General features: G+C 47.2%; 1 protein-coding gene across 1 annotated transcript; it reads right to left on the reverse strand.

Moving 5' to 3' along the window:
• Window positions 1-1,556: 1,556 nt before the first annotated feature.
• On the reverse strand, window positions 1,557-3,758 carry LOC144149561 (uncharacterized). Its single transcript, XM_077681198.1, has 3 exons — window positions 3,643-3,758; window positions 2,501-2,885; window positions 1,557-1,736 (listed from the first exon to the last, which is right to left on the reverse strand). Coding segments are annotated over exons 1-3 (450 nt in total). The 5' UTR covers window positions 3,706-3,758; the 3' UTR covers window positions 1,557-1,734.
• Between the last annotated feature and the right edge of the window lie 24,070 nt (window positions 3,759-27,828).

Below are 27,828 nucleotides of genomic sequence, written 5' to 3' on the forward strand. Positions count from 1 at the left end.
AGGTGAGCGGGAAAGCAAAAGGGGGCATTTCCTTGGCAAATGTCTACAAAGACTGTCGTCTTTTGACGACGTTTGCAACAAAAGGAACCGACACGCGGCCAAATTTTTTCCTGCGTTCTCTATTTTTTTCTTCAGAAATAGTTTGCCTTGGTGGGTTAGATGGCTCATGGCTTCGCGAAGTCGGCGGTGACAAAAAGCTCCAGCGAACACCTTAGAGCAGTAGCGAAGAAAGAGATAACGCTGCACGCGTCATGGACGAACAGGAGCAATAGACACCTGGTAGACGCATGCTGCCAGTGGGACCATCACCGACGAGTGGAATAGTCGGTGTAAATGACCCCGCACCGCTTTACTGTTCACATAAACGTAAAATAATAACATTTAACGTAATAGCACTATTTTTACTTCAAGTTGGTAATGTTTTCTTTTCCCGCTCTGATTTCTCTTGCACATATCTAAATCGGCCGGAGTGCGCCTAAACAGGCAGGCAACCATGGGGCGAAAGCAGTAGGCGGAGCGACGCTATAGTGCCTAGATTATACTAGAATATATAGAATATTCTAGGCACTATAGCGACGCCGACGACGCATCGCACACACTCATCGGTGCACGTGTCTCAAACTCCCGCGTTCGGCTAGTCGTGGCATCCATATTTTTGACCAGTCGTGCATCGCATCGGATGGCTTCGTCGTGTATGTGTCTCGCGCTGAAGATTGGTCTGGGAACCGACATGGTGGACGAAGCGCAGCAGCTCGCGTTCGACTCTGAGGGCGACGCATGGTTCGACGTCTTAGCGACGATGGGTGAACAAAATAAACGCGAATCATCTATTCATTTCACACTTGACCCGAAACTTCTCCCATCTCGTATTTTTCACTTGATATCTCTATAGTTTGGGTGGGCGTTCTTTCGGAACTTTACGGTATGCTCCCATGCATCGAGCTATTAGTGAAACAAATGGCGAAAAAACAACCAGGAGAAACAACTACAACGTGACGGAGCGCTCCGTCCCGTTGTATTAGGGGCGAATCCCCTTAGGGGCTGGGGCTGTTGACTCCTCCTGTCGTCGTCGTAATCGTCGTCTCATGCAGTCATAATACTAAAACACCTGGACGCCCGTTTACGCCTCGCGCTGGAGCGCTGCGTAACCCGTTCTAAAAAAAACACCGGGACAATCGTTTACGCCTCGCGCTGAAGAGCTTCGTGCTTCAAAGATAAGAGACTTGTACAGCAAACCTGTATACCTCTACCCCCAAGGGTTTCATCTCCGTCGGCAAAAACCCCAAGGCGCCAAGAATACACTCATACGCTGAATGCTTCGCCTCTGCCCAGGTTCCACGCCGGTGGAGATGGCACGGGATGTTCCTCCTGGTTGTCTGTTCTTTTTTTTTTCAATATTCGTTTCACCAGGAGCCCGAACCAACTCACCCAGCCTTCTTTGTTAGTAGAGCTATTAAGTAACCAAGCGAGAGGCACCACACAGTGGCCTGATTATGAGCTGGCAATTGCTTTGAAGGTGCAATTCGCAAAAGTCGAAAAAGGATGCATCGGGTGCGTGCTTGATTGCGAACGTTTTATTGCTCAGGTCTTGACGCTGTGGGAATCGGTGGCGGCTGATCTCTTGAGGGGCGAATCAGAGGGACGGATGCGGTGCCGAGTGGAGATGTGGATGTGGTTTGTTGCGTTCGAATGCTGACGATGCTTCACGATGCCTGGTGCCTTTCCTCCGAAGGTTTCTGCAGGAATTGAATAAAACCGGTGGTGAGCCATGTTTCCACGCAAAGAACAGCAGCTTAAAATCGCTACTGCAAAGTATAAACAGGCGCTGCAGTCGCTTCACGGCTGTTCTTTTAACGCCCCACGACTAAATTTCCCCTCCAGCGGTTAATTTATACAACCAGATCGGCGGACACAAAATGTGCAAGGCATGCGCCAAAAAATGCGACCCACATCACTCCGCTTCTGTGTGATTGCACCATGCAAACCCGCACTGAGATATTTCACACACGTAGCTTCACTTTCAGGAACCAAACAGAACCGTCTTATGAATTGAGTATACGTTCAGGACAAATTGATTTGGGTTGCTCCGCAACAGTGCGTCTCATCGCCCAGATACATTTTGGCTGCAGTAAAGAGTAGTTTCAGAACTTATGAATTTACAATTCGAAGGAAAATTCTACGCTTCCATCTCAAAACGAGGTTTTGAGGTGCAAATGAGTCATTTTAAAACCGATCAAGACATGAATCAATTGGAGGTCCTCTAAATATAACCGGAAAATATTGGATTCGCCTTCTAGGAAGAAAAAAAAGTTGTCCAATTTTGCTCCGGTGTATTAACAGCGAACGCAAGCAGAACTTTGTTTGCTAAAGTGGTGAATTTAGTGGACAGTTATATTGACGCTAGCCAGCTATATATCGTCAGTATTTCGATGAAGACAATCACTATTTACGAGCTCAAAGCGGATTTTGTACAAGGCTAATTGTGGATCTGCACACTCACACTTCTTGAGGACTGGGAGGTAGTGGTAGCCTCCGAGGCCGTAGCCGTAGCTGTAGCCGTACGGGGACACTCCGTAGCCGTAGTAGGTGGGCAGGTGGGTCACGGTCGGGTGGGTGTACGCGGAGACCACCTTGGTGGCGGTGGGGACGGTGTACGTGGTGGCCACCTTAGACACCCCGGTCACGGCCACTGGGTGGTGCACGGTGGACGCCACGTACTTGACGGGTGCACCGTGGTACACCACGGGCGCCCTGTACAGGCCGTAGGGCGCGGCACCGTACGTGGTGTACGGGGCGTAGCCGTAGTTGTAGCCGAAGCCCACGTAGGGGCTCACGTAGCCACCGTAGGCGGCGCAGGCCAGGGCCAGGAGGATGCAAGCACGGAGCTGCAGGAACAAAGGGTACTCGCTATATGGTCTCGTTTTCAACGGCACGGAGACAGCGGCAATAGGTTACTAATAGTGCCGATGGCGATTCATTGCTGTCGAACTGAAACTAGAAGCCTAAGCATATTGGTGAATTTTCGGATGGTGTTTCTTATCTGCTGTTTTTCTTTCCCTTCCGTACACTTAGAGCGCGGACGAACGACGCCACGGGGCAGCGGAATATCGTGGCACTCTGCAGCGACCAGCACCGCATCCCAAACATATATTACGTATACGACGAGACAGGGTAACTACAAGGAAGTATCGACAGAACCGTTCCTTTTCCCGGAGGTTTAGCTGCAGCCAGCGTTCAATGTCGTCTTTATACGTCAGTTGCGGAGTTTGGAACGCTGGAATTACTGTGATGGTCCATCTCACGGATTTCAATCATCAGAAAAATAATTCCAGCCAAGCTAATTAAAAGCACATTTAGTTCATCTCTTGGATTGTCTTCACGCTAATCGAGAGCTTTAAAGTACGCAGGAAGTTTCGCGTAGACTCCGAAACACGTCTGCACGTTATGCGCGCTTTGACTTTCCTGTAGAAGAAACGTTTCATCAATTCGCATCGGCCTCAAGCTAAATCACTCTAAATAATCGCACAGAGAGCGCCATTAAAAGAAGATGGTTGGTGAAAGCGGCTCGGAGGAAATTTGCACTGTTACGGCTGAAAACAGGCCGCGAACGGTTGGACTAGCGACCTTTCGTTGGATACTCACTCCAGACATGGTCGGAAGGGTGTTCAGTTGATCGGGGATCGGAACTGTGGACTGCCTGCTCATCAGGACCCTTTATATACGCGACGAAGAGGGCGGGGGCGCTGCCACTGACGGCCATATCCGTACGGCACTGCTCAGCCTGTTGCGTGCATACATGAGAGAGCGTGAGTCGCATTGAAAGGGTCACGTACTACACGAAGTGCATTGTCGGCCAAGGGTCAGTAGGTACATCAGTAAACAGGAGAAGCGGAGGAGATGCAGCGATAAACAGAAGCACGCCAGATGGGCTACGACCCCGCGGTACCAGTCTTGCATCTTTCGGCGTGCGTTTTGCCACTTTCTATTTCTCCCGTTTCGGCCAGCGCGTGCTTTTAGTTCTCTGTGGGTGACACCGGGCAGAGCTGCTCCGTTCGATCGGATCCGGTTCGTAATCTTGTGGGGAGTTTATAGTTACTTTTTATTCGATCGCCATTTATAGAGGGCAGCCGACCGACCGAGAGGATTCAGTTTCACGACCGCCCTCCACTCCGACCTTTCCGGACAGGTCGGATAACCTGTCCCCCTCCCTTGACCGCACCGGCTTCGGCCGCCGCGGCCGACAAACTCTTCCCTCCCAACACACATCCGTCTTTATCTCCCCGTGGCCACCGCCCTCGCCTCACGCCGGGTTTCGTGCCGCACCGGTGGCCTGGTCACCGCCGGCATTCAAGGCCACTTTTTTTCAGAAGTCGCCGTTCCCAGACAATTTGAGAAAAAAAGTTGACCAGACTCATCTCCACGCGCCCACCACCCTTTCCGGGCCAATGTCCGCACGGGTGGGGAGGCTGGCTTGGCTTGCTTGGCAATGCGGCATCACGTTTCTAGTGTGCCAGAATCTTAAGAGTGCGCGGTGCGTCACATCACTCCAACACGTGCATGAGCAGCTGTTTCTGGTTCTGAGGTGTGCAGGTTCCCCAAAACCAACAGAGGAAGGCTTCGTGAAATTGCAATAATTTCTATTGTATGCGGGTGCCAGCATAAATAGAATATGTGCGGCCCAATTTTATTCTAGAATGACTTCTTTGAAAAGTAACTTAGAGGTTGCGGGCTAGGCACACGGCAGAGAAATCGCCTCAAGATCTCCAACCCGTGTGGATAAAGAAAGGGAATAAAGTTCCAACACCGTGCTCCGTTTACTTTTTTGGGCGCCCGTACATCTTTAAAAAAAGGCCATGAAGACCAAATACAACTTTGTTCAACTTGAAAGAACTCGCAACTGGTCACACTGCATGCTCAATTCCAGCCACAAAAGACTTTTCTTTAACTTTGCGATTTCGCACTGCAGTGGCGGAATATTAACAAGAGTGACGCAATAGAGGCCAGCACCGAAAAACAGTTAACCGGTCATTTGAATTCAAGTGATACAATCAAAGTGAGCTAGAGGCCGCACTAGAATCGCGAAGTGAAGTTTCTTGGCGGTGGATTTCTTGGCAGGCCGTCAGTTGCACCCATAGAATTTCATACTAATATATACCAGAGGGAAATCTGGCGCAGCAGTCGTGGGCCGTCGTGGGCGCCGCCATTTCAGCTAGCGACGTTCCTCGCCTACTTGGCTTCGCTAGCCACATGGCTTCTTTATTGTCTTGAAGCAAAAATTAACAAAAATGGGAACATCGCTTTCTTGTTCATCTTGTACGAAGCATATAAGTAATCCCTGAGAAATAAATCTTTCTGAACCTTCAAATTATAACTACAAAATTCCGTTAACATAATTCTACAGTAATATTCTTGCTTTTTCGCAGCCACAGGCGACTTCTCAGCCTTTTCAAGAGCCATGCCAAGGACAAGTGGAACGCGCCTGCTCGCTACGTGACGGAACGCTCGCTGAAGCGTGGTTTGCCTCGACAGTGTGGCCAGATTTCCCTCTAGCATATATTTGTATGAAACTCTATTGTTACGCCTACATCCTGAGACCTCTTGGAGAAATTGCCGGAAGTGGCCGGGAGTCGTTACTGCTTCACCTGGCTGTTCTTTTAATATCTTCGCCATTTGTTTGAAGTTTGAGATAAAATTTGTGTTATTGTTATCGGGACAAAGTATTTTTAATTAAACAAACTTGCATTTTGTCAGCACTGCTACTTAAAAAACAATGCAGCAGAACGGGCAATCGGGCTAGTTGGTAACTGTACATCTTGTTCGTGGAAGCGCTCACACAACAGGGATGAACGTAAAAACACGAGACGGCGCTAACTTGCAAGTATTTGTTCATTGAAAAGAAACACAAACATTTACTTGCAACGTCTCGCGTCGGGCGTTCATCTCGCCCAAGATGAAACCATTAAATTTACTTTTAACAGGGAATAAACACATACCGGAGTACACGAGACAATCGAAGGGTAAGCGCATTAAAAGAGCGAAACCACAATATACCAAGAAACCGGTATGTTCGCTATGAGTAGCACAGATAAAAGTATTATTTGTCTATTATAGCAACCTTACTGGTGGCTTTCAGTGGCTTCCTGAAGGGGCAGCTTTGCTGCCGAGTTCTTGAAAATGTGGAGAAGCAAGCTGCCATGCCAGAAATAGTTGAGGCAGTAATGAGCGAGTTGTGAATTTTTTTAAATTTCAGTTCTCAACTATTCTCAGCTATTTCAGCTATTCTCAAATCGTCCATCTGTATCTTTTCCCTACTCAGTAAGGGTGAGAAGGGAAGCTCCAGGTCTTTCCGGTGGGTTTTTAGATGTATGCACATCATCATCATCATTTTCTGACGTTATGCCACCATGGCAACTGCAGCCTGTTTGTTGTGATGTTTCTTTAATGAAAATGAGTAAAAGCAGGGTTCCGGGTGCTGCGATTCTGCAGCACTTCTTGTCTCTGCAGGATAAATATAAATGTGCCGAATTTTACAGTGATGCCTCGAAAAGTTCAACTATGGTGTCTTGCGCCGCTCATCGTCCAAACTTCAATTCTTCCAGAACCAAGAGCGTACACACCACTATCTTCTCAGCAGAAGCCTATGGCATTTTGATCACCGTTCAGCACATTCTTAAAAAACAAATTGCTAATTCCGTCATCTTTACAGACTCTTTCAGCGTTGTACATGCATTGTCATCACACAGACCCAGCAAAAACCACATCGTCAATCTAATTTAGTGCCATTATTGTCTGTGTATGCTAATAATTTTGAACTAATCCTGTCCTGGGTTCCAGGCCATGCTGTAATCGCGAGGAATGAGACCGCGGATCGAATGGCGGCTGCTGCTGCACTTACAAACACAGTGGACGTAACAAGAATACCCTACACTGACCTCAAGCCACATATAAGACAACACCTTCGCAAAACATGGCAAGCCAACTGGGATACACAGACAACAATTTACACATAATAAAACCACACATAGGACGATACACTACAGACTCACACAATAGATAAATCGAAGTTTCCCTAGCTAGATTACGGATAGGCCACACACACGCGACACACTCCCATCTGCTCACTGGATCTCCAAGACCCTTGTGTAGCAGGTGTGAGGAGGGCCTATCCGTAATTCACATTCTCATTACATGCAAAGCACTTCACAGAACAAGACGCAAACATTTCCCACAACTATACAGACAACACATCCCACTACACGCAGCACTCGTTTTAGCGGATGATCCCACGATTCCTCTACAACGCACTTTTAAGTTTCTTAGTGAAATCAAATTTTTAGGCCTCATTTCCTATCACGCGTAGTCTTTGCACCTAATTTCATGCCATGCACTATCACACCCTGGCCTTTTACACCAGCCATCCTCATTGTCTTTCACTGATTTTACTGATTTAATTTTTGCTTTTTGTTGCGCAATTTTAGAGCTTACATCTTCATCCGTCATACATAACCATTGTTCTGGCGCTCTTTGCACTAGTTGGCCTTGCGCCATAAACATCCAACCACCACCATCATCATCAGTTACCGTATAATTAAATACAATGAAGGCTCGTTAATTCAGATTTCATTAATCAAATTTATGCACAGTTCCATCTGTTATTTGCTCCAGCCAGCTCTACAGAAGTCTATGCACAGAAAAGCCCGTTAATTAGAACGTAACCACGTTCCGCCACGGATACTTCGAACAACGCACCACTGCGCTGATGGCTTGGTGCCTGGTACAGGGCCAGAGACACACGTGCAGCTTACACCCAAGGCTGTGGCGCCTCCGGAACGGAGAGCCGAACTAAAAGCGTTTAAAATCAACCAATCTATAAACTCCCATTGGGGGACCTTTTGGAACCCGTACTTTTTGCGGAACACGTCGCTGTGTATGCGAGAGAAGTGTTGTGTGGGGTGCGCCGACATTTCCTAGGTCAGAAGCGCAGAACATGTTGCTCTCAGTGGCAGTGAAGAGGTAGAGGACGAAATACCAATGCGGTCCTCCGCTGCAGAAATCAAGTTTTGCAGATGAAGAGGTGGAATTTCGTTACATTCGCAGTTAGAGCAAAGAGTGCTGGCTATCACCTTCAACGGCTAAAGGCGCACTGCAATCACGGGTCTTTTTCAAGCATTAAATTGCCGGTATGCCCCACTACTTCTCAAACGTACAGTAATGCGGTTATTTTTCACATTCATTAGCTCTTAGTTTCATCAATAATCCCAACTGAGGTGGCTGACCCATGGAGTTCGAATTAATGAGCTTTTACTGTAGGATCATAACAGCTATAAGTAAAAACACGTTCGTTCTGTTTTATATGTAGCATTCATTTAAACCTAACATGCTAGCAAATGTTTTTTTTTAATTTCGAGTTTTTGTCGCGCGACATATGAGAGGCGGTTTAAAGATGGGATGAGGGAATAAAGTAGGAAGGAAAGAGAAAGAGAAGAAAATAGGGAGAGAGGGGCTGCCAGTAGCACAGATGGTCACGAAACCGACAGGTTTTCAAGTCGACAGGTATGCATGCAGTCCAGTGGCGTGCAGAAAGTCCATCAGTGACCTGCAGTATTTATCGTCCTGCACACAGCGGTTGTAGTCATTCGGCTTATCCCACCGGAGACCAACCTTTCTGAGCGCATCGTCTCGAGCTGTCCTTGTTCCCGCGCACGTCCACAAAAGATGCTTGGCGTCAGCTTCAACCGCCGGAGACGGACACTTGGGACACGTTGCAAATGTTGCAATCCCAAAAATTGGAATAAAAATGGTCTGAGAGCAATGATACTTGAAGCCACATTTTCTATGTGAAATTATAGCAGTAGAAGCTAATTTCTTCGATTATTAGGAGTGACATGGAGGCGCATTATCATATTAAATTATAATGACTTTTAGTTGATGACAAAGCCACTTGTCTTAAATGTGTTGAATAACCATATATACTTTTCTCTTTAACGTAAGTACCTCAATGTCCTGTTATTGTGTAGTCTCTGTGTAAAGCTATATGTTGATAAATAGTGATGCCTGACATATGTTGAGTTCTCGTAATCATTCACGTATTTTGTTTTTATGTCTGTTACAGGCGTTCCAGTCGAGCTGCCGCCACCGAAGCGGGTTGGCCTCGGGCAGAAGGCCGTGCAGGAGAAGTAGTAGCACTATGAATCTTTAATGAGCCGTAAAGTAGGAGTAGATCCCTAGTCCCGCAATTCTCAGGCTCCGGAGAACTAGTCCTTGTGCATAGTGGAGCTCGTAGGAACGAACGCTGCTCGTCTATGCGTGGGCACGTTGCTTACATGCAAGTCGAAAACAGCGGGACCGGCGTATCCTCATGATAGCGCCCGCCAGGAATGCGTTGCGAGATTACCCCTGCGCAGAACTGTGCGCGGCGGCCCGGACAATCGCTCACAGCGGGTGTTCGCGCCTGCTCGGGGGCTCTTCTTTACGCAGATACAGTGCTGATGACTGCACCGGACACTGACCCTGCGGAGCACGAGCTACGGACGTTACCTTGCAACGCTTGAGCCTTCTGCAAGTACCTCCGGGTCTTAGGATGTCGTCTGTGGCCGCGGTCTACCGCCTCACGGCCGTGCCCAGGGAGCCGTTGTGAACGGCACCCGTCTCCACCTACGGTTCCTGACGAGAGAACCGGCGACCGCAGCTGAGGGCATCCAGCGCCGGCCGGGAACGTACCGTCGCCGATACTTCGGGGAGGAAAATCCGGTCTTCAAGATAGTCCCTGGCCCCGGTCTTAAACTCTCAGGCGTCAATTGTTGTGAGCGGCGAATAAACGGCCGTGTTGTTGAAACGCTGCTTCTGCGTATACGCTCCTTGCCGGTAACACCAAGGCCGAACTGCTTCAAGCTGTATTCTAGTCACCGTGCATGTGCGCAGAATTGTTCGGTGCAATAAAGATTTAAGGGAGGGAGGGAGGGAGGAAGGGAGGGAGGGAGGGAGGGAGGGAGGGAGGAAGAGGGAGACATGTGTATGTGAAATGTTCCTTAGTAGCTGGCCTGCTGCCAGTTCTCTATGCAACAGGGCCCCAGTGCACGGGCCTCACTAAGCCGACAATCTCGCTATAGCGATACCATTCTCCTAGTGAGCCCAGTGTACTGGAGGTAGTGTTTTTGTGGGGCTATAGTGTCTCTAGTGAGGTCAGTGTCACTCATGACGCTAGAGTCCCTAGAGAGAACAGTGCCTAGTGATAGCAGTGTTACACTGGTCCGGAAACACGATGTTTGGCACTGTACCGTAGTCCTAAACGTGTTTCCAATGTGATATGGAGGGGTTTTAGGAAAAGAAACCGCTGTCAAGCTGACCCGAGAAACACTTATGTTCTGGCTTCTTAAAAAAAGTGCCAGACAGGCAGCGTATTTGAAAGCGGAAAATCGCGGATTATTTCAAGTCCCTTTGGCGCCCACATGTCCAGTTACGCGTTACCCAAGGGAATTATAAGGGTAGAGGCGTTATTGTTGTGCTGTATACACCGAGCGCTGCACCTGAAGCGATTTAGGCTTATTTCTGGCCACCTCGATCGCAACGCACATCACCGTTAATGACGTCGTGCGGTTGAGACGAGCAGTCTGCACGAAGTATTCATAACGGGCACCACGCAGAAAGCTGCGATGTTATTCAGTCTTCTGTCGACATATTCGCCCATAAATACGCGAAAAACGTCTCGTCACACCGGCCCTAAGTACTGGAGACTTCGTCTCGACTCCCGCAATAAATGTCGTCAAGCGATGGTGAGGTATGGCTTGGCTAGTGCGCTGTCAAAACCCTTCGGTACCACCTTGTTATGGAGAACTGGGAGAAGTCTCACAAAACGAACGCAATTTGCTAGTCAAATAGTCATGTCTGGTAAAATAAAAGCTAAAACATTTGAATCGAGGCACTGAGCCGCTCTAAACATGACGCGCCACACGGCAACCATTACTGACTACTAGAGGCCGGATTTTTCGGCACTAAAAAAAGCACGCTTCAGGCGCCTAAAATAGGCAGGCAGAACACCGTTTTATGCTTCAAATGATGGAAGTATAGGCACCACAAATGTTTAGAAAAATGCCCATAATTTCAAACAAAGACGTGGGCGACCTGTATCTACGACACAAGAACACTAAAATTATCGTTGTTAATGATGGCACAAAGGCGCGAAGGGTTGAACATAACCGTTCGGTTGTCCCACAAAACTGCTAACCTAATGGCTTTGTTCAACAAGCGCAGTGCTCACATTCATGTTCAATGACCACTGTCGCTTGCTCGAGCATCGCATATATTGAATCAGACGGGAACCTGTTCCCATGAAGTACCAGCTATCTCGCATCGGCACATTAATTCGGCAAAAAGAATACTTGAGCTGAGAATCGTGTTAAAAAAGCGTTACTTTATGTCTTCCTGACGGAATGTAATTGCGACGCAACAGAAATATACACAAATATTAATTGAAAGAGAGATGACGATTTATCAAGAAATTAATACGCTCTTACATGAGGACTGTTAAGTATACAGTTCTCGCACTTTTATAATATGCAATGGTATCCTAATTCAACAATCAAGACGTCCAAACACTATCAAATGCACTCCCACAGACTTGAAGAGCGTTTTTCAAAAGGTGTTTAGCAGCCGAAAAAAACTTTTTGATGAAAAAGCGCGTTTCAGAACCAGCAGGCAGTTTCAATTTCAAGGTTTTTAAGGTTATTTTTAGTTAGATGCTTTATATTTACTATCACTTCGTCCTCATAAAAAAGCTTTCCCTTGGCGCTCTTTGCCCTCAGTCGGCCTTGAGTCATAAAGACTCAAATCATCATCATGATCAATTTCAAGGCGTAAGGGAATGCAGCTACGCAGGGATGTTTCACCGTCGGCCCTTAGATATGGGAGTGATCTGCGAATAAATTGCATTGGCGGGAAGCACCAATTACCACCAGGACAGAGAAGAGGACAACAACATAGACGAGACGAGGCGTTGTTGTTCTCTTCTCTGTCCTCCTGTTGATTCGCGCTTCCCGCCAATGCAATGTATTACCAACTCGCCCAAGCTTCCGCTCCTGCGAATAAGGGCATGTGTTTCCCAACAGTTGCGTCGCAAATGAAGTTGGATTTGAGTGTGCCTCTCGAAACAAGGATTCGACTGCTCATGATTGAAGAAATCTGTTTGGAGAACACCAGAAACGCAGCCCAGGAACACACTGTGAAAATTGTGGAAACAATAGCATGCTAACACGATCTCCAGACTTTTTACTCAAAATCGTGCCTCTTGTCCCTGAGAATGAGCGTCCCGTTCTACTCGTGCTAGCGGTTCTTTTGCGGGAGTTGGTTGAACTGGAGAATTGGTTGAACCCTACAAAATTCAATACAGTCAATCGTGCCGCTGAGCACAACGACGCGGGTTAGATTACCGGCCGCGACGGCCGCTTTTCTAATTGAGGCGAAAAGCAGTAACGCCCGTGTGCACGAGGTTTCGGCGCATGTTAGGGATCCCCAGGTGATCCAAATTAATTCGGAGCCCTCCAGTACGGCGCGCCTCATCGCCTGCACTGCGTCGGCGCGTTAAATCATACAATCAATTATTCAATCACTACAGTCAGTGCTGCCCGGTAACGTGCATAAGAATATCAAACTGCCCCGGAAAGCGAAACTTGAGGCTAAATAGTGTTCATATAGCGCCGATATTGAAAATAGGCAGTTATAGTCAAAGTTACTGGATATAGTCACTTATACCCATTTAGGCACAAACGTCAAAACGGGCATTTATGGGCACTACAAATGACATTTTTAACATCGAATTCATTCTCGTATACCAAAATGGCCCGATAGGAGCGCAAGGAACAAAATGGTCATGTGCCCTAAAATCCGGTGTCTAGTGATTACTAATACTACGCGAACCTGCAAGAGCAAAAAAATTACCTCAAAACGAAGTGCCGAAAGTCTGCACGCAATGTTTCCATATTAACTTTGTGTGCACCTTTCGAGGGCATGAACGACGTTTAAATTTAGCGTGAGGAGTAACATCGAACAGAAAACCATTTAGCTAGCCGGTGATGGGTCCAGCGGTATATTTTGCGAATCGCGAAGAACGGCCGCTCTCGATTCATTCTGGGGTTTAACGCGCCAACGCTTCACAGGTGATTTGGCGCGCCGTACTGGAGTGCTCCGGATTAATTTTGACCACCTGGGGATCTTTCGCGTGCCCCGAAATACCGAACGCATGGGCGTTTTCGCTTTTCGTCTCCCTCAGAAAAGCGGACGCTGCGGCCGGGAATTGAACCCGCGTCCTTGGGCTTAGCAGCAGAACGTTTTAGTCAGTGAGCCACCGCGGCGGGTGAACGAGCGCTCTCAATTCTACAAAACAAAAACGCAAGACTTAAAATGACTACGGCTGAAAACCGGGCCGGAAAGCCAGCTGAAAATAAATAGCTTGCATAACAAGAGATCCAGTCGAACACGGCGGTAACCGGCAAAACGCTCAATGCGCCAATAAAGGAATAATGCCAGTGAAAATTCAAACAGCCGCTTCGCTTTCACAGCGCCGTTGACCAGAGGAGAGAGAGTTGACCCAGAGAAAGAATGAGCTATCGAAATACCTGCAGCTCTAATCTGATCAGCAAGTAAAACAGCTGCGGCGATGCGCCATGTTCAACAGGCCGTCGCATATCTCAAGCCACTCCTAGCGCCGCGGCTGACCCAAGAGAAATGGTGGCAGTGATACCCTACTCGCTCCTCCGAACCCTTTCCAAACTAGCCCTGGGGCGGTATTCTCGTCTTTGTCCGTTTTCAAAACGTCCATTTTGCGTCCGTTTTATTGTGACGTACTCCCTGTTGTAGGCGGGCTTTGGGTTTACTTTTACGCAACTGTTCTAGTAAACACATTTTAAATGACTAAAGCTATTTTAAACTTTATGCGTTTATTGTTCCGCCCGCGAACCAACAACAAGGCGGCGAAAAATCGTCTGCTCCAAATCGTCTCCTCCGAGAAGCCGCGGGTCATACATCTGCCGTGCTTGCGTGGCGTCACATCTGGGTGTTCGCTTATAGTCAATCAGGGCTTGTTCAAAAACGGACACTTTTGAAACGGACACAAAACGTACAAAACACGAGAATCCCGCCCCTGGTAAGCGTACAAAGCGCGCACTATCGTCTGGGGGCGGAATACGGCACAGTACCACCTTCCCGAATCCCCACACAGTCATGGATGAGGTCACACTGGACGCATCCCTGCCTTTTCTCACGCCAACAACTGTCGAGTACAACGGCGATTTGATCATGGAGGAAATTAAGCTATCGTGACCGACGAAACGCCGGTCAGGCTACCAGGAGGCTAGAATACATGCACGAACAACTAGCATGAAAAATGAGAGATGTTGTCAGCAACACTCAGAGAGGGCGCCACGCACCTAGCGGCGGGTATAAAGCAGAATCCTCGCGGCGCCGACAAGTGGCGCCACGGGTGCAAATCTACTTTTCAAGGGACGCTGTGGGGGCTTCAAGCAGGCGACGTGTCCGATTTCGACAATTCCTTTCCTCTAATTTCAACGACGCGATTTTCAACACAGCTCTGTCCTCCATTTTCGCTCGATACACGCCCTTCCACAACTGTACGTAACGTTAAATAAACCTAATTAACTACTAGAACACCAAATGCCAAGTGTTTCTTATGCATGCTGAAACGCCCAACGAAACACGAAGCCCCATCCGCTTCTTACTGTCCACCTAATCTTTCCATTGTCTCCTTTCTAATTTATTTTACTTTGTTTTTTGCTGACACTGGATACCAGCCATCTTGTCTGGTAAGGGACTCCTGTTATTTATTTATTTATTTACCTGAAGGGCATTACATAAGGGTGTTGCATACAGTAATCAATGACAACAGCAATTATTTTTTAACAAGAAAACGTGTGCAGGATACGCAGTCGGTCAACCAAAATATGCACGAAAGAATGCAACAAGGTTTTGACAAGTTAGCGAATTAAAAAGCTGGACTTCACGTTATACAGCAGCAAAAAATGGCAATGGCTATGACTGTCTATCACATTCAAGGAACGAAAATAACGCAGTCTGTGAAGCTGATTGCTGAGTGTGGGCTACATTGCTAGCAGGCGGCGAATTCCACTCGTTTATCGACAAAACAAGGAAGGAGGGATATTGATATGACTTTATGCGATAAATATAGGTTATATCTTGGTCGACAGGCGTGGAAATGTACAAAGCAGGGTGAATGAACGTACGGCGGAACGGAGAACTTGTATGTAGGAAACGTTCGCTTTCCCGGAGCCCTAGGGCTTAAAGGAAGCATAGAGACAGTAGACTTCAAGGCAGTAGGGGTGACTAAAAGAAGTTTATAATGCTGGTGGAAGAGGAGTGTAGAGCAGAGTCTAGCCCGAAACTGCTGCCACTTGTAAAGGACAAAATTTAATCTCAGCGTGCCGTTAATACGAGCGCTGGAATGAAACACATGTGAAATCTTCCGTGAGAGGACACGCGTCCGTGAGTGGACACGCTATAAAGTGGATACCACTAATAATTAATCACTCCATATAAATATCTTACTGTACGAATAACCCCGATCTTTCGACGCGTTTGTGTTATCAAAGCGCATGCCGACATAACGTTGGGATCCAGGGCATAGCACTTGCCGCACCTTCAATGTTTTCAAAACAAAAATAGTTCGAATAATCTACCATCTCATATCGCCTCTCAAAAAGACAACACGCAATTCCAGGAACTAATTCAAGGGCTAAGCTAACACTTTGCTCTCATTTCTGGGTTTTTCTTTCGTCCTTCAAAACGTGCACTGAAGATTTTTGTTTTTGCTCCGTGTTTTGCATTTTGTTGTTCTTGTGCTGATAGGTTGTACATCGTGTCGTGCTTGTGTTTAAGCCATTTGTATTACATTCCTGTCTTTTTTGTTGCTATCATGTATTGAATTTCGCGTTAGCACTTTTTTCAAGCTTACAGTGTGTATTCATTTGCGTTTGCAGTTTGAACAGTCCTGCTTCTTCTTGTTTTATTTTTTACCCCTACTTTTATTGCGCTAATACAACACGTGTTCTATGTAACCCCCCCTATGTAATACCCCCTCATGGGGGCTTTTAGGGGTATTGTGAGTAAATAAAATAAATAAAAGCACTTTTGTAAGCGTGGGTGTTGACGGTTTGTAGGGCCTTCTCATCAAACATAAAGCAATGTTTTTTTATCGTATCATTGATTCGAGATCGAGAAAGCCCAAAATTGCGTCCAGGAGAGCCCGCTCGGGCCCGTTGCTAGGGCTGGTTGCCAAGGCCGATGATAGAATTTCGTAGCAGGGAGGAGGGAAAAACCTGGTTAGAGCGATGCAATAAGAGTTTGCTGGGAAGAGGGGAACAGATGCCTGGCTACAAACGGGTTAGACGAGTAATTTGGCGTCTGTCTGAGCCGGTAACTTTATTTTACGCGTGAACTGGGGACCACGCCTTTCATTATTGGATGTTCAAAAACATTTGCCTCGTAGGTTCCTCGCAATATGCGGCTCCTGGCCAGAGCAGCCACGGACGGCTCCTGGGCGCCTCGCTTCGGCAGCGGAACTTTGGAAGTGAACGGATACTACGAAACCATTTCATTGCAGCCAAAAAAGCGGTTGCCAGAAAAGAAATGCGTACAGGAGGAGTTGGGCAATTCTGTGTCGCGTAGTTTTAATATGTGCGCAGAGTGCGGCACCGCTGAATGATACCTCTACGTGAGTAGAGTGTGGCATCACAGGCGTGTACGTTCACGTGAGTACTGGATCGAATGATACGTGAGCATGCTGTTTGAAACGTGCGATATGGCATGGCTGCGACATGTGTTTTCAAAAAGGCCTGCAGAAAAAGGACTAGAATGGACAAATGCCGATAGCATTTCTTTGGGAATGCCCATAACGCGATGCAAAACTGTTTGTTCGTGTTGAATTATTGTTAACCTTAGTAGTAGTACTGTTCGGAAGTTAATAGTTTGTTGTTCTTAAACGCTATGCTTCTTGTGTACAAGATTTCGTGTGAGGCACCCTTCTCCTCCTCTTGTCGGACCAAGTAGGTTTGCTCAGACGCCTATGGAAAGGCAAAAGTTAGCGGTCATAGCATATGTGCACAAACTATTCCACAATTTTAACAATACAATTGTGCGCTCGAAAGTAAGGGTTATGTTTCTGGCGCCAAATAAATTTAGAAATCGAGAAAGCGCTGCAGACTGGCAAGCTCTGACCGGTCTACCAAGCCCGACTTCAACGAAAAGCACAAGAATCACCATGTATGATGCGCAGAATTCGTCGTGTAAAGCTTCTGTCGCATTGTGAAAAACGGTACATAGGTCAGACCGGGTGTTGTCAGCAAAACAATGTAGAGAACGCGTCAGGAGGATGGCTGGTGACATAGCGCCATCAATGTGGCTGCAGTCTTCTGTATGATAAGGGTGCAATGGTGGCAATACACAAAAAATCAACTCACGCTTGAGAATAAAGGCCCATATGAAAGCAGACGCGGGTTACCAATGCGTCAGCAATGGTACTGTAGCATTATCAAGGCAAGAGATTGATTTAATATGTAGAACACGCGGTGATTAAGGGCACGTGTGTCAAATGTTACATTTAAATACAGAAAATCTTCTCTTAATAATAAAAGCGTTGGACGTTACCGCCCTGTCTGTGTCCACTCGCTTCGTCCTAGTCTGTGTCAGCATTAGCACCTTTTGGCACAAAAAAGGCGATGCCCGAAATGTGGACGTAGCCAGTTTTCACAAATCCTCTATGGAGAAAGCGCCACAGAAATCAAAAAGCAAAAAATGCCTTCCAGGACCAAACTTTACACTGATTACGTTGCTTTGCATTCAGCTTTCGGGTCGATACTTTCCATCGAAAGGTGCAATGATTGTTCGCATCTTATATTGTGAGCACTGTGCAAGCCACAGAAATGAACAGAAAGGGCACGAAGTTATCCCAAGTTATGTGTAGAATTGTATTAGGTGTAAATTAGAACTTGAACCCGGTGTATTTTTTTATTCTTTTTTTACAAACTTTTGTTGGTGCGTTTGTGCTGCCTGGGGCTAAAGACCTAGTTGGGCGAATTCAAGTGCGCCTTTTTCTATAGCCTTACGGCAATCACTTCGGTTGCTTAAATAAGCAGTTGGGTTCAATTCATGTAGCCTCCTGGGCGAATACAATAAAAAATACATTATTAGTGCTTTTCTGTCGTTACTGACGCCGCATAGCCGGCACATAAATCAGATGTGCACAACTTTAAACATAAAGATATGAGCAACTCGCTGCCTCTCTATTCCCTCTTCGATGTTGGCATGCGTTAACGGTGCAATTATACCGATCGAAATCCCAAGATTAGGACTAGAAAAGACAAAGTAAGGAATAAATAGCGATAAAATCAGGGGGTATATACTAATGAGAGATGGTAAGACAGCACTAGTAGAGTCCAGCCTGTCTTGATTAGTTGATGCAGCAAAACGGCGGAAGTGGCATGGACGAAATCTTTAATGCGGCCTGCGTTAAATGGGAAATGACGACAAAATAGAAGTTTGATTTATTCAAAAGACTGCTTTGGCCCAAGAACAGTGATGAAAATTCTAAAGCAGACTTCTTGCATCTAAGCCTGGTACGTAGGAAAACAGACGAAGCACTGAAAATCGCCAGATACTTTCTCGCCCTGCCCCTATGAGGTCACAGAACTTGTGTGTGCGATTGGCGCCCGGCGACCAAATTTCACCGCCAAAAAAAACATGACTGAATTATTGTAGCAAATCATACCACTTGAATGCTAACGCGCAGCAATTTCCCTATCACGCTACAGCACGAAATTTGAAGTTCTTCAAAATTGGTTATAATTTTTTCGTAAAACGAAACATTTGGCTGACGATTACGCTGCTCCCTAATGCAATATTTGCGTGAAGGGCGAACTGCAGTCTTCTGTGTGACGGCGCGTACCTTTTGCGTCTCGCGAAGTGGTCGCCGGATCAGCGAACGCACAGAGGCCCTTATACTCTGTCGTTGTCTCCTAGCGCGTCGCCGCGGGGGACCGTGTCTCGCGCCTTTCGCCATACTTTCGTCCCCCGCTATCCGGCTCCTTCTAACTCGTTTTTGTAGCGTAAGCTACACTGGCCGAGGTTGAGCAGTTTCGCGTGCGCCGTGAAGGGCCGTTCTGCGCAAGCGCGAGAAGCATTAGATAGGTTTGGATCGGATCAGATCGGATTGGCTTGAATTGGATTGGCTTCGATTGCATTTGATTTGAATTGGATTGGATTGGATTAAATTGGATTGTGTTGGATTGAAATCCAATCCAATTGGAGTACGGGTGCTGAACCTTAGTTCATGCTACGTATATCCTGGCATAGCCGAGCTAAGCCACTGCTAATTTTTTTCTTCGGCGTCCTCTTCGTTCGCTCCGTTACAACGAGGGACGACGGTGCCGTAAAACCGCAGGAGAGGACGCCTAAGTGCTGCGCGTAAAAATGTCTTTCGGCCTGTAGTGGGTTTGTGTGAATTACGACTGGCTAGTTATGAGGCGCCCTGTGGTCGCAGCAAAATGATAGCCGCGAAGTTCCGGCCTTGGCTTTTTCGTGCCATGCAAAATGTACAAAAAGCAAAAGAAGCAAAGCTTTGTCCTTTACTCTCGTGCCTTGATGAACTTTGAAAGCTGAGCCTACCCCACCGAGAGAGAGAGAGAGAGAGAGAGAGAGAGAGAGAGAGAGAGAGAGAGAGAGAGAGAGAGAGAGAGAGAGAGAGAGAGAGAGAGAGAGAGGCTACTGTGTGTGTCTTTAAAACGCAGAAGATTTTAAATATAAATAAATTCTTGAGCATTTCGGTATGGACTTAGCGAAGAAACCCGTCTGAAACGCGCGATGTGTCACTTTTCCAACGCATTATGAATTGTTATTAATAAAGTGTCCTTTGGGACCTCGATATTTTCCTGTAAAACCACTTATATTGCCAGGAAAGTATTGTCTTCTTAGCCATGTCCATGTGCAAGTTGTGAGGCTGACTTTATAAGCGGAGCGGTGTATATCCTATTATAACAATGCATGCGGTGCCACTGAGGTATTTAATGTAAAGTGCTAGGGCCCTTATACCTATATACCTGTCTTTGTATTGCCCCTAAAGACATCTATACCCGTCAATCCATTTAGGTCTGGCAGTGGAGCCGACTACAGAGTTAGTCGGCCAATGGTGCTTTTTAGGCATCCATGACCTTATGAAGGTATTAAAAAGAAATCTATACGTCCTTCCTACCTTAATATAAAGATTCTCATAATGCCCAACGAACGTATTCCCAGCAATTCATGTATGCATAGTAGTGAAGGGGCTTGTTGTACATTTTGATTGCTTGAAAACACGTTTATTCCATTTTGTTGCGCTTGGGCACTGCTATGGATAATCATAGGGTTTGTAGGGGGATTTGTACGGAATGGAAAAGTGGGAAAGGGTAATTATGCCGCCATTTACTGCGTCAGCGGTCTGGATGCAACACTCCGGTCGCCTGGAGTCGTAGCCGCCGTACTGTCTGCGCGTCGCCGCAAAGCCGGTCACCAATGACTGGTGCTGCGGGGTCCAACAGGAAAAGCAGCAGGTCACGCCGCCAGCTAGTAGCGTACCCAGCAGGAGCTTTAGGTACCGGACAGTACCAGGACTGGATAGAAGTGGGTCACCGTCGAAGTCACATGTTGGTGAGGGCACGGTATCGAGGAATACTGTAGTGGGGGCAGTCCCACACTAGATGTTGTAGGTCTGCCCTGGTATGGCAAAGCGGCTTACGCGTTCCTCCAACAATACTCAATTGAAATAAGTTTCTGTGAGCTTTTCTTCATTGCTTTGGCTTTCCTTTCATAGCCCTGTGCACGCTCTTTCCCTTTGTAGGTACCGGTAAATGTGCCAGAGAAGTTTTAATTATGTCATAATCACGCTTACATGGTTCAGACCATTCCCTTATTTAACCGTATAACAACTGAAACACTGATACGAAAGTATAAACAAAAGCCTTAAAAGTAATAATGGTGAAACATTAATGCATTTAGTGGTATTCTCAAGGTGGCATTATCGAACCTTACTCTTGACTAAGCTATGTGATAATTGTATTTGCATTAGCAGGGCTTAAGTAGGGGCTGCAGTTGGTACTGCATAGCTTGAGTGGAAAGCGGCTTAACTTTAAACAGTGGGAACAGGACCAAAAAGGCAACAATACAGAATGAAGCGCATGTTCTGCTTTGCTTGGTCAATCCGTTTTGGTTCATACTTTTGTGTTCGGGTTTAATTGTTCCCTAATAGTGCGTGCTTAATGCAGCCGGTTTGAATTTCTCTTTTTCTTTTTACGTTTTAATTGCAACAGACTTTACCCGTCACTGTGTGCGCGCGGGTTCGTTGTCGCTGTTACCAAACGCGCTATCCAGCTGTCGATGCTCACCAGCGAATGAAACTCAGCGCGTCGCAGTGAAACGGTACATGGGTACAGACGATAGCAATTTCTTGGTTTGTAAGCAGTCGATTTCAAACATATATTTTTTTCAATGGAAGCAAAGCTAACAGGAATATTTCTTTCGTGTGCAGATACGTATTAAAAACTAAACAGGTATAGTCTGACGCCCAGGGAAAGACTGGTTTGCATTGTTTTGCAAGAACCCTGAGCGTTGCTGTTGTCTGTGTTATTTTTAACGACAGGCAATGAACTTCGGTTACTCATAGAACAATAACGTGAGCTGTGGCTGGAATAAATTTTTCAAGAGGATCATTTTGCGACAACATAAACACACACACTGACGCGCGCGCACACCAACGCGCACGCCGGTCTGCCGCAATAAGTTGTCGTCTTCTAGGCAATCACTGGACAAATTATGCCTAATTATCGGCCGTAGTTTGTAATTGCCCAAGCACAGGATTCAGTTCTGCAGCCCCTCCCCTCGGTTTTCTGGTAAACAGATTAGCGTGCTCCCTTCTAATTGTCCTGTATAGGGACATTTCTTAATTACGCTCCCCACTAATAAGTCTACCCACGACCACAGTGTGGCAGCCCGCAGAGTTCCGCATTATCTAAAACGCTCGGGCAGGCATTTACGAGCGGAAGAGCGTAGGGAGGTGGGGGGGGGGGGGGGGGGGGGGGGGAAGCTATTCAACGCATGCCATTAATTTCCTCCAAGGTAACCGCAGAGCGATGATTACGTATTCTCATCGCTCACAACGAATTCTCCAAGTGACAATTGTATTTATCCTAACAGGTAATCATTATCATCATAATCGACCATTGGATATAAAAGGTCTGATTAAGATGCCTTCATTTGCGCATCTTTGCATACGTGTTTTCATCAGCCGAAAATAGAAAGAGGCAAAGGGTAAATTCATTTACCTTTCCCCTCTTTCTAGATTATTGGCTGCGACATGGCTGCAACAGAACCGCAGGTAACGCAGTGCCTGCTGCGCCGACGTCGTGTTACCGGCACGGTGAACTCGAAAGCCGCAGTGAAGTGAGCGTCAGCAGGTTCGGACGCTGTATCTCGCCGCAGTGCTATACTCCGTTTCATACATCAAGTGCAACGCTACGGTCCCTAGAAATTTCTAGGGACCATAGCAACGCTGTCAAAGCTAGCGCTCTTGTTTGCGCTGTGTGCTTGCGCGACCAAAAGTAGTGGGTTGCTTGCGGTGAGCCAGAGACAATAAATGCTTCGCCGGCAACCTTAAAGCATAAATATTTATCATCAGCTTCACAAAAAACACCCGTATTGCCGGACAAACGATCGAAATATGCGAGTTTGTATTTTATGTTTGTCGCTTTCGTATCAGGTTTTCGCTCTCCGCGCAACCTTGAACGCCGTTATTTGTTTACCCTTTGAGGCAGCGTTGAATAATGGCGTCCAGCTCCTGGGCTTCGGCCACGTCTTCTGTACGCATTTTTTCGAGGGTTTCCACATCAAGGTGTTCAAAGAACGCCAAGCAAGTAATTGCAAATATGTACGCCCGTACCAGGATGCGTTTCACGGCGAAATGTGTGCAGGAAGTACTGAGTGTTGTGAGCGAGGACACTGGAGTATCTCCCCGTACCGTGGCGAAATTGAAGGCGGAGTGTGTGCGTGGGAATTTGGTGTCTCCAAAGAGAAGACCTCGCGACGTGACGATATCAAGCACGCAAACCGTCAAGCATGTGAGCTTCACTGTCCATGCTATCCGTCTGAAAGTGCAAAGCATGTACGCAAAGAGGGAGATCCCTACATTGTGCAGTGTGCGAAAGGCTGTCAACGAAGACGACGACTTGCCGAACTTCACGAAAACCACCTTTTGGAGGTTAATGAAGGACATGAGCTTCACCTATGATCCGAGAATATGGAATCTTGGCATCATTGTTTGGCACCGCAGGTACCTGCGGGCGATCAAGGAATTCCGAAGACAGGGCAGGGGGAATCGTTGATGAACTTCCCAGGAATGTGTGACCTCTCAGTGGCGGCTTTGTTCACGAGGGGCAACTGGCAGAGTTGGAGCGTGGACACCTTTCTGTCGAGCTTGCTCGGGCTGCTTCATGCTGAGCCGATTCCCCGAGAAGGCTTTGTTACCGCGACAAAGCAAACTGTGTTTCCTCGTTGTGTGGTTTTGTTTGTGGGGTTTAACGTCACCAAGTGACCCGTGCTATGACCCGTGCTACATTGCAGTGCTGTCCTGCTCGGTCGTGAAGTGTATACAGCCGGAACAGTCATATAACTTCTGCAAAAACTGGGTGGAAGAAAGAAACGAAAGGAAGAAGTTGGAACCCACCAGGAAATCGACCAGAGGTGCTGTCCTATAAATAAAGTTTGAGTTTGTTTTTTAAACCGCGAAAGTCAGCCTCCTCTTGCAATATTTGTGTACGACACACAATCCGTATGCATTTATGTATGGCAACAAATTCCAACTCATGAGCTAGTACTGTTTTTTGTCACAGCATTAACCTATACCATAGACATTTCCTTAACACAGAAAAAAAGGCCATATCCAGGTTCGGTATGTAAAAACAATTGACCTATCTATGATTCTCTTGCGAATAAGAGCCTAGCTTAAAGAGCTCCATTTTTAATCACAAAAGAAAATATAACTCTTGCTTCCGGGGTGAAACATTGTAGTGAAGAAATAAATAAATCACGCACCAGAATTCACAAAAATGTTGCATATATTCGGACTGGAAAGGGGCGAATAACAAATTTTAAATATGTATTATGCGTTTCTGTGCCATAAATCAGTATTCTAAGGTACAGAAATCTGCTTTCTGGCCTTTCCCATGAATAACAAATGGTACGTTATTCGCACCAAGTCCTTCAGGCTACTCCACAGTGCAGTGCCAAAGTCGGTTCCACGCTGTTTCGATAAAAACTGAAACCGTTGCTCTGATGGCGGCCCGGTATAATCAATAACATGCTGAGTGTTTTAAGACAGGCCCAGAAAGAAGTGGATCATCAGGGAAACGGCAAAAACGAAAGTTGAAAGTTAGCACCTGTTGGTAATTCACCCTGGTTGGAACAGCTGCGCTAACTAATCAATGTTTTTCTTACACAAAGTTCTCGATAGAATCAACGAGGTAAACTGACGATCCGGCAGAATCGCGACAAAATCGCCACTGCTGGTCAAACATCGGTGCGAGCTTGTTTCGGCCCGCACAAATTAGCACGGTATGCATCCAATGAACCCATACGTGCAGTTCATTTCCGCATGTGCACATTAAGTTACTATAGGAACGAAATAAGATTTAGAACTGAACTCGCAGAAGATGTGATAAAAAATAAAAAGAAACGTCGGATTGGGGTGTCAAACCCATGCACTTAAAAATTCAGCGTCTTTTCTCCAGAGCGACGCGTTAGACCACACGTCTACAAAACCGCGCGGAGCGATACACCTTCTTTCTTTACGGACTACTTGCGTAGCCTTCACAGCGTTGCACTTGATGTATGAAACGGAGTATAGTTCCCGTCGTTGCGCTGCTGTCGCAGGATCGTAACCACGTAAACGGGGCCTGTTATTAACAGCCGAGCTGCTGTAGCTGGCCGTAATGTTTGGCGCGTAATGCGTTCAATATACGAAGAAAATGCCGAGCGCTCGAGAGTGCGTGCCTCGCGCGTACCGCCGATCGTCCCAGGCTCGTACAGTGGCTTTAGCAACAAAAAAAAAAAAAAAACTGGCAAAAACACCGAGGATTGCCCGCGTTGTCTATCAACCAGTAGTAGTAGTAGTAACTTTATTTTGCCCAAATATTGTGGTGATTGAACCACTGAGTTGTTCACTCAGTCATCTAGACAGAGGGGCTTCCGATGTTCTGGGAGCTCTGTGTCTTCAGCCAACACGGCGAGGGCTTCTTGCATGAGGGGAACAGGGCTAGAGATGGCATCCTCCCGCTTTGGGAAGGATGATATGTTATTAAGGATGGAAAGATCGAGTTCTTCTACGTGGTGCCGGTTAATATTACTTGGCGTGGCCAAATGATGTAGTGAAGTGATGCTCGTTCCACAGAACAGAAGGGGCAAGCGTCCTCATATTCGCCAGGATATATGATGGACATGAGATGTGGAGTGGGGAATGATAGCGTTTGAAGCTGCCTGAGAACGGCTGCATGCCTTCGACTGAGCGATGGATGCGGTGGTGGAAAAACTGCCTGATCCTGGCGGAAATGGTCAAGGATATCGCCGAAAGTATGGAGGTGGTCCTTATAGCCGAAAGGTTGCGGGATATCTTCAGGGGTCCTATGAAGCTCTCGGCGAACCATATCTCGAGCAGTCTCATTGGCTCTCTCATTTCCCATCAGGCCGGTGCCCAGATGATGCGGAAGGTCCGGCTGTGAGGTGTGGGCCCCTGCGACAGGGTTGCCAAGGTTCTAGATGATACCCTGCCGTTTAGAAAACTTAGCACCATAACCGATACCAAATCGGCCGTACTAAGATGTGGAGACCGGCTGTAGGCTATCACTATACCGATTGATATTTCCTCTGCCTCTGTGCAGGACGTGCCGCTTGCAGATGCTGTGGCGATGGGGCTCCCCTTGGAGTCGACCACCGCTAGCACCGATGCGTTCCTGTCTTGATATGGGGCGGCATCGGTGTAGACCGCAGGCGACCCCGGTGGGTGTTGTTTGGCCTTCGCTCTTGCCTCACGGTGTTCCTTATTGTGTGCATTCGCCTAGGCGTAGAAGACACTCTGGTGACATTTCGCAGAGGACGCGGGATGGCAACAAGTCGTGTGTAGTGTGGTGTTTGCGGTGCGAGGCCCAATATGAGCTCAGGGTCACCGACCGGCAGAGCTGCGAGAGAGTCTTCTAGCTGTGCGGTTCGCTGTGCCCGTATAAGTTCGGAGAGGGTATTGTGTATCCCATGGTGCAGCAACCAACAACGCCACAGCTGGCGCAAAACCTGTTCCACGATACCTCGACGCGACTCCAGGAACGTCGCGCGGGTGTCGTGTACGTACGCGCCACCGCTGCGCCCCAGCTGTCGTCAAGCGCTACCGCGCATGTGAGGCTTGGCATGAGGAACACGACGATATCGATGCATATGACGGTGACTACAACTAGCACAGTGAAATGCGACGACGGGACGTGTAAATAAACAATTTCAAACTTGTACAAGCCTTGCGCGACTTAGTGAAAGCTTCAAGTTTCTTCGTCTATACTTCCATCCCCGAATTTATCGACAATTCTTATAGTTATAATTATCTTTCCCAGAATTTGTCCTGGTGGTGCGGGCACGACGTTAATAAGAGTTGCCGTAACATCAAATACGGAGAAGGGGAATAAACGTTTATGAGATCACTCAAAGTTCTTTGGTTGATCGCCAAATGAGGCACCTTTTCAGTTCAGGAAGCCCTGGTAATGGGCAGCATGTCCTGCCCGGTCTACGAGCTTTATGTAGACAGGCCAAATAAGGGTTGGGGTTTGAAGAAAGCGATGCTGTGTGGAGGCACTCCTACACCATGTGGTAGAAAGTGCATGGCTCTACGAATAATTTACAATTATATGTGTATTAATTCGGGTGTATGAGTTGTAATAATATACTGTGAGGAAGTAAGTTTGTCTGCAGCTGTCGGTAGATGACCGTGGCTTCGCGAGGTATCTTGAGATGCGGAGGCGGAAGAGGAAGAAGAAACATTGTTTAGCAAAAATAAATTGTGGGGTAACTTCCTAGTTCGGAAGTCCATGGGCAGACATGGCGCTGGCTGCTTGGTCAACCAAGATAATCTCTTCGCAAAGGAGAGGGCTGGATAACATGCTCTCCCACTGCTCATTCCGCACTCATGAGAAAGCTGGGCCGCTCCTCCACCTGATCTTCGCCCCATCCTTTGGCCTCCCCTCGCCCGGCACATTGCCCACGTGCGGGGCCCTGACACCGGCGGAATTCCCGCCTGAACGCATTCCAGTCCCGCCAGAACACCATTTCCGGCATCCCGGACATGGGCTGCTTAAAATAGTGTTTGATCTCTATCTCTCTCTCTCTCACGGGAAGGGTAACTAATGTGGGGAATGTCGTGGTTTCGATCGCACTTCCAGACGATGTGATAAAATGTGTCAAAAGTGCCGCCAAACGCACACTTCGGGAGTATTGTGTATGGAATAGATGTTTTATTCGTACATGGTTTCAGGAACATGTCAGTTTGAATTCGTCGTAATGTATTTTTACGCATTTTAGGCGGTTATTCATCCCATGTGGAAATGCGTCATGATGTTGGTGCATCTTCAGAAGACAGTTTCGCGCGTATGGCTCATGGAAGTGCGGGCTGAAATCTGAGAAAGATACAGCCTTTGTGCGAGAGCTCGGGCTGCGGCATGAGCAGCCTCGTTCTTTCCCAACGAGCCGGTT

This window comes from Haemaphysalis longicornis, unplaced genomic scaffold (genome assembly GCF_048455015.1).
Source record: "Haemaphysalis longicornis isolate Haplotype H1 unplaced genomic scaffold, Haemaphysalis longicornis Haplotype H1 scaffold_8, whole genome shotgun sequence".
NCBI lineage: Eukaryota > Metazoa > Arthropoda > Arachnida > Ixodida > Ixodidae > Haemaphysalis > Haemaphysalis longicornis.

Bases quoted from the DNA above. Each gene is read 5' to 3' on its own strand.
- LOC144149561 (XM_077681198.1), bottom strand. From the start codon at position 3,705: ATGAGCAGGCAGTCCACAGTTCCGATCCCCGATCAACTGAACACCCTT. The intron at 2,886-3,642 runs GTGAGTATCCAA...TTGTTCCTGCAG, and splicing joins CCCTTCCGACCATGTCTGGA to CTCCGTGCTTGCATCCTCCT.